General features: G+C 40.4%; 1 protein-coding gene across 1 annotated transcript in view; it reads left to right on the top strand.

The window, feature by feature from the left end:
* The first annotated feature begins 459 nt into the window (after nucleotides 1-459).
* LOC145407291 (glutamate receptor ionotropic, delta-1-like) overlaps nucleotides 460-8,026 on the top strand; it is a 528,461-nt gene continuing 520,894 nt past the window's right edge. The window contains exon 1 of the mRNA XM_080278315.1: nucleotides 460-564. Within this exon, the coding sequence (XP_080134441.1) occupies nucleotides 460-564 (105 nt within the window). The remainder of the gene's footprint in view (nucleotides 565-8,026) is intronic.

Below are 8,026 nucleotides of genomic sequence, written 5' to 3'. Positions count from 1 at the left end.
GCTATAGATTATTACATTAAGATATTTCGATAACAGGGTACTATGCAGAATTAATTCCCTTGATTATGGTAAGAACACCATTATCACGACTGTGAAGGTAAAGTGTAATGCGTTCACATCTGTTCTTTTTATGAATTACATGCAAAAATTTGCCAATAACCCTTGACGCTGGTGGTTATATTAATTCCCCCCCCCCCACCTTTTTGTTCTTATTTTAGCTGATTTCTTTGTCTATGTTCATTTGATCTTCCCAGGCAACAGGAGCCGCCTTCAGGATGGGACAGGCTTCCGTCCATTACCACGAGCATCTTGGAGGTCCAGACTCTTATGATCAGTCGGGACCTGTCCGGAATGGCTCGATAAATTATGATATCAATGAAATAACTTTCTTAACCTCTCAGTTTTGTAGCTAACATAAATATTTTCTTCAACATATCAGATGTCAGTAAGTCTGAGAGTATGACTAGTGCCGCAATTGTCAGCATGCTGGCCACAGAGACATGTGGACGCCACTCAGTCCTCCTGCTGTCAGACGGCTCAGCGTGGGCCACCTCGGTCTTTAAGGTTAGTTACATTATGGTATACTATTGTTTTTCACGCATCAGCCTGAGTAGAAACACAAATGGCCATTTTAAAGAACCTAAAAAACGTCAGAGTGCCTTGAAACTATGGTGGTACCAATCTTAAGTGGCGGTTTGGGTGGGTCACGAACCTCTGTACAGTGGTGCCACGTATTCCATACCCGCTATGTGAACGGCTCTGATATATGTAATAGGCATCACAATAAGATAAACACATAAGAATATAATGGTAACGTGTGTATTATAATATATGAAAGAACAGTAAACTGATTATGCGTAAAATATTTATACGGCAATACAGAAACGTGGCATAATTATTTTACAGTGTTGCTTAAAAAAAATGTAGTCACTTTTATTGGCTGTTACCGTATTTCTGGGGTTGGTAATAATGTCACAATTGTGATTATAAGATAATGTGCGGGAATATAAGCAAAAATATGCCAGTTTCTTAGTAAAAAAAATATATACATTAAACCCTCGTGAGCGGCAACACTCACACACACCCAGTCCGACCTGGTCATCTGTGAGGGATAGAGGAATAGGCCTGTTTGGGGACACCTCTTAAAAAAAACGCACCAAGACTTTAACCTCCTGGGTGGTGTGGAAATAAAGTCAAATTTACAATGTGTACATTATAACGTATAAGAAAATAACCAAAATGTATCCTAAAATACCACAGACGAGAGAGAGAGAGAGAGAGAGAGAGAGAGAGAGGGGGGGGGAAGGCAGACCAGGGGCAGTGTTGAGTGCAGCTGAGTGAGAGATGGAGGAAGGGAGGGAAGGAAGGAGGGAGAGAGTGATTGAATGAAAACAAATCACGGCGCCACAACAACGAGGTCATCTGGCGCCATATGTAAAACAATAATATTTTTAAACATTATTATATATAATAACAAAATAAAGAAATGAAAGCACAAGTTTATAAGTCACTCATAAAAGAAACAAAATTCCCAAGGGTGACGCACATCTCCCCAAGGAGAGAGAGAGAGAGAGAGAGAGAGAGAGAGAGAAGGTAGGCAAGGGGCAGTGTTGAGTGCATAGAGGTAGGATTAGGGTAGAGTCGGCGTGAGAAGGCTCCGGTGAAGCCAGAGAACTGTCAAACGGCCATATTGGTCAAGTCAAGAGGTCACGGCAACACCTACTTGACGAAGAAGATTGCTGTGCACTCCTACCTCTATGGCTGTGCCCATAGAGGTAAGAGTTCTAATCCTACCTCCGTGGGTGTGGCCATGAGATTATTAAGCCTTTAATACCTCCAGCTGTGTGTCCACCTGGTATTCTTCAGGGAGAATGCCAGAAACAAAGTAGACTTCATTCTACCTCTGGTTTTAGTTGTAGTTCAGCTGTGGGTGTGAGACGTTCTGTCCTAAGTTGTAACTCACCATCAAATAACCTAAGACTCCAAAAATGCCCACCACCTGTGCCGCATTTGGGTGTAAAGAAAGAGGAGATAAGAAATCTGACCCATCCATTACATTTCACCGGTGAGTATCTTTAGAGTGAATTATAATTTGTAAGTGTACATTATATATATGACTGGAGTTAGTAAAGTCAAGCTGAATATTATATAGAATAATAGATATAAACTTTTTTCATAATGTGCTGATGTATATTATTTTAAGTCATCTATCTGTCTTCCATCCTTCATTTTACCATTATGTTCTTAAATGCTTCCTTTTTTTTTCATTCATTAACTACTTTCTTTTCTCCTTCCATTCATAACCTACTTTCTTCCTCATTTTTTCTGTTTGCAACTAAGAAAACAATCGCGCCTGGTCAGCGGAACCAAGTCAGACAGCTGTCAAAGGGGTCGCCGCCATGTTGGTCGAGTCAGGTCTGTCGCCCTCACTCTGACCTACCCGTGGTTAATCCCTTATGCTGCCTCAACCTACTCCTACCTCTATGGTTGAGTGCATTGTCAAGCTGAGGGAAAGATGAAGGGAGGGAAGGAAGGAGGGCGGGAATGATTGAATGAAAAGGCGCCATAACACCGAGGTCATCTGGCGTCATATGTAAAACAATAATATAATAAAAAACAAAATAAGGAAATGAAAGCACAAGTTTATAAGACATAAAAGAAACAAAATTCCCTAGGGTGATGCACATCCCCCCAGGAGAGAGAGAGAGAGAGAGAGAGAGAGAGAGAAAGGCATCGCGAGTATGGAAAACGTGGCACCACTGTACAGAGGTTCGTGCCCCACCCAAACCGCCACTTTAGAATGGTACGACCATAGTGTGTTTGAACTTACACCCTGTAATACTGCTGCATTTTATGAGCTCTGCAAACAATATTTCTTTTTATTAAAAAAACAATGCAAAGATCGCGCAATTCGTGAATCTGAGGATGAAACAAAAGATGACAGAATAGGTACTGCGTAATAATTGACATTAAACTATTTCATTCGTATGTCACTATATCCAGCTATACACTGCCACATCCCACACTGTTCGGATGCCACGCATCTTATTTTCATCGAGTCACATGGAGGAATTATTCTCACGATATGGAAATAATGACTATCGAGATGCAACAGTTTCCAGTTAGCTAGTACGCACTTCAGGTAAATATATATATATATATATATATATATATATATATATATATATATATATATATATATATATACAGTGCATACAATGCCTAACGCCACCACACTTCATTTAGGTTTCTGTGTTACATCTCACATTGCCATACCTCACACTATCGAAGACACACTTCGTCACCAACTGTGTGTGTGTGTTTTTTTTTAATAATATGTTGTCAGGAAAGGATAACTGTAATTATAATGTTAAGAACTAATGTTAGAGCCATGGAAGAATATTCTAAATATTCTAAAACTGGATATTCTAAAAACTTAACTTGAGCAGTTGCAGAAGGAAAATAAAAATTAGGAATTAGATGCAATGCAATGCTCTCTGGCTTCAGTTTACGCTTCACCTGACTAAATCCGTTATTTATTTACTAAGACAATTCAGTAGGAATTTACCCATCATTCAAGAGCATTAAGATTAAATGCTTACACCTATGACACAGTGCACAACAGAACGGAAGTCTTAAACATAAACAAAACACAGCGACTAACTTGTACACAGATCCACACCCAAAGTTATTCCGGTGAGTGAAGAACATGAGGCTGTAGTAAAATATTAGTAACAGTATTATTGCCAAAAACTACGCATGGTGACATTATCGTCCGTCGTGCAGTTAAATGGGTCAGGGAATTCTTCTGATACTCCACCACTCCAGTGAGCAGTTCATACCCGCATGCAATCTGTAAAATCTACTCTTATCAATATTATAATTGTACCAATAGAAAAAAGAACATGTTCTACTATTTTTTTTTTTTTTTTGATATCGTAGGACTTTATTAACAAAGGTAAAGTATGCCAAGCAATATGGGAAATTAGCAACGATACAAGGCGTCGACAGGGAGCCAATGTGCTGGCGCTGTGAACCGTGGGTGGAGCTAAGCAGCCGTGACGTCCACCCGGGAGTCAACCTCCTCATAATTTCCTGCACGTCACCATGTGGAAGGACCATGTCCGGCCCTGGCGAGATGCCCTCTATTATTAGCGGGCGCCGGTTCCTTGGACGGTGTACGAATTGTACCGACCCTGTAGGACGGCCTCATAAAAGTAATTGTTTACCTGTGGTTGGCGGATCTACCTGTCGAGACAGATCAAGGTTAAACAATAATAAGTACAATGATTCACACATTAGCAGCTCATTATCACAATAAACTGACGATAATTTTGTCAGACATTTGCTTTGCAACACTATTATATGACCATAAAATGCAAATTTTACAACCGTGCTGTGTCGGTAGGTGGCAAGTTGTCTGTAAGGAGCCATCAGTACTGCAAAATGCAACCGAATTTTATATAAATTCAATCACATTTGTTTTATCAGTTAGGTTTATGATTATCATGTTGTCACCGATCGTTGTGTAAACTGGTCAAACCCTAACATTGCTCTGAACGGCGTCGTGAGTACAGTAATAACATTAGTGCCTAATGTTTACAGGATATCACTGAGATACCTTCACCATGGGGTGTGGGTGTATTCAGGGTAACTGGTGACAGTCACGGTCACAACCTCACTCTGTCATCACTGTCTAGCACGACTGCACAGGCAAGAAGTGTAAGTTTCAACGTATATATTGTAATACTTTAAGTTAGTGAAAAAGATGGTAAATGGGATCCTCCCCTCCTCTCTCTCTCTCTCTCTCTCTCTCTCTCACTCTCTCTCTCTCTCTCTCTCTCTCTCTCTCTCTCTCTCTCTCTCTCTCTCTCTCTCCCTCTCTCTCTCTGTACCTACATTTACTTCATCCCTCCTTCCTACCCTATCTTACCCTCTGTACCCTACATTTACTTCACCCCTCCTTTCTCCCCTATCAAACCCTCTGTACTGTACCTTACATTCACTTCACCCTTCCTTCCTCCCCTATCTAACCATATGTTCCCTACATTTATTTCACTCCTCCTTCCTTCCCTATCTACAGTAACCCTCCTTCCTCTCCTTTGTACCCTGCATTTGCTTCACCTTTCCTCCCCTATCTAACACCATGTGTCTCATACATCTAACCCAGCTGATTCCCAAACAAAGCTTCGTATCTGGAGAAGATGTAAGATATTTTACGTGATCGTACAAAATTTTTGTCCGTAATGGAAGACTTATTCACAGTAATACTCAGGTGTGAAGATAAAATAAACAGATTTTTATGCACACTTAAGGGTAAGAGCATTATTAGTGACTGTTTGTTCACAACTGTACCGTATGTAAGTGGCCTTCCTAAGATTCATAAAGAGGGTGTCCCTTTACGTCCCATCCTCTCTGCCATGGTACGTGTAATTACGGCTTATCAAAATTCCTTGTCCCATTGCTATCATCCATTACCACTAATGAGTATACTGTGAAGGATTCTTTTAGTTTTACTAAGGAGCTGATGAATAAATCGTTCGGTGACTGTGTTTTGGCCAGTTTCGATATCAGGTCTCTATTTACGAACATTCCTGTTGCTGAAATTATCAATATTTGTTTGGATCGTTTATTCTCTAGTACTCATAACAGTAATGTACTTGATTCTTCTCAGTTTAAGAAACTTCTGGAACTAGCAACTAAGGACAGCATATTTTTATTTGACAATAAAGCATATAAACAATGTGATGGTGTTGCTATGGGATCACCTTTCGGGCCGACACTAGCCAATGCTTTCCTGTGCTACCACGAAGAGCGATGGCTGGCTGAGTGTCATACTGATTTTAAACCCTTGTTTTACCGTCGTTATGTTGATGACACCTTTTTGGTTTTTAGGTCTACTGATCATGTCCCGTTGTTTCTCAGTTATTTGAATTCTCAACATGGCAACATCAAGTTCACCTGTGACCTAGAAAGTAATAGTTCAGCATTTTTATATATAAATATTGTCCATAGGGACAATAGTTTTGAAACTGCCTTATACACGAAGCCAACCTTCACTGGATTATGCATGAAATTTTCCTCATTCCACCCACTGAGCTATAAACGTAATCTAGTCAGCACTCTCACCCATAGAGCTTCTCAGTTATGCTCAAATTATTTTTATCTTGATAAGGAATTTAATTTTCTTAAAGATTTGTTGTAAAAATGGTTTCCCCAAAAGATTCACCGAAACGTACATTGGTAAGACCCTTAATAAATTTATTACTGTTTCAAAGATCCAAGTCATTACTGTTCCGAAAAACACTATATACTTTGCCATAACATACACGGGACCCCTTAGCTTCACACTGAGGAACTAACTTTAAAAACTTCTAGCTCAACACTTCCCACAAGTGTCACTTATAGTTGTGTTTAAAACGCAAAAAACTATCCAGGGTTTTTTCAAGGTAAAAGACACCATTTAGGGGAAGGCGGTGGCCCAATCGGTAGAGAGGCGGCCTGTAGTCCTAACGGACCCCGGGTTCAAATCCCGCTGGGGCAGGGAACAGTTTAAGGATTTGAATTTCATAAAAATCAGACTTTACTGACCTACCAGAAGACCCGCCGACATGTAAAAATACCCCCGCTAATACCAATACACCAATCCTGTATGAGACAGCCCTAGCAAGTGTTCAGTATGGACGGTGGGTGTTAGCGCCGAAGTGGTGACACGTAAAGGTGTGCGGTACGTAGGAGGACTACTGGGCCTTGAAAGCAGGCTGTGAAGCCTGTGCCCAGAGTCGGACAAAAAAAAAAAAAAAAAAATCCCTCACACAAGCATCCGTTGTTTACCTCTTCACGTGTGCCAACTGTAGGGCGGCATATATAGGTAAAATAATAAGACACCTAAAGACACGAATCCATGAACACTTAGGTCGTTCAGTTCGAGCAGGCCAATTAATCACCAATCCACCACACTCAGCAATACGGGACCACTCACAACAACACGACCATCCTTTCTCTCATTCCCACTTCACAGTTCTTGGTGGCAGCAACAATGACACGGACCTTCCCATTATGGAAGCTTTGTACCAATATTGCTTTAACCTTTCAATCAGTGGCATGGCTTCCTATGAACTGTTTTGTTTCTCACACTAGGTAAGTTTCTTACAGTATTGCGCCAACTGTTTAACAGATACGTTTTGCTTTCTTACTCCTACCCCCTTCATTTTAGATTTAATTACTTACTGGTTAACGAACACGGTATTTTAATGGACTTCGTTTTTGTACTTTCATGTTTTTAGTCTTGTTTTGATTGTTATAGGATATAAAAATCTTAACTCTGTATATTTCTCGATTGCAGATTTTGCTCTGAAGATGGAATAAGTATTTTCCGAAACTTCGGCAAATAAATACCCTAACTTCACCACGATGTTTGTGTTGTGCCTGGTGATCCTCTTCCTATGTGTGTATATATATATATATATATATATATATATATATATATATATATATATATATATATATATATATATATACTGTATATATATATATATAAATATATATATATATATATTTTGCCAGACGCCTCAATCCCGTTTGGGGTGGCCACAAACAAATTGCCTCCAAGTCGCCCTGTCCCCCGCCATTTCACTGCCTTGCTCCCAACTCACACACCCCTCTCTCATATACCTCCCCACCGCATCCCTCCATCTCATCCTCGGCCTTCCCCTGCCTGTTCCCCCCTCCACCTCACTCAAATACACTCTCTTCGTCAGTCTTTCTCCCTCCATCCTCTCCACATGGCCAAACCACCTCAGTGTGTTCCTCATAACGCTTCCTATCACATCCACATCCACACCACAACGCTTCTTTATATCCTCATTCGTCAGCCTGTCTCTCCATGTGACTCCACAGGTTCCTCTTAAATAACTCATTTCCACTGCTCTCACTCTTGACTTGTGTCCTTCCAACAACGTCCAAGCTTCACTTCCGTACGTTAGAGTTGGTATCATAATACTGTCATGTAGTAACTTTTTCACTT

The sequence above is a fragment of the Coenobita brevimanus genome, chromosome 8 (assembly GCF_032717465.1).
Source record: "Coenobita brevimanus isolate Jiangsu-jjx chromosome 8, ASM3271746v2, whole genome shotgun sequence".
Taxonomy (NCBI): domain Eukaryota; kingdom Metazoa; phylum Arthropoda; class Malacostraca; order Decapoda; family Coenobitidae; genus Coenobita; species Coenobita brevimanus.
This window is presented reverse-complemented; position numbering and strand designations above follow the sequence as displayed.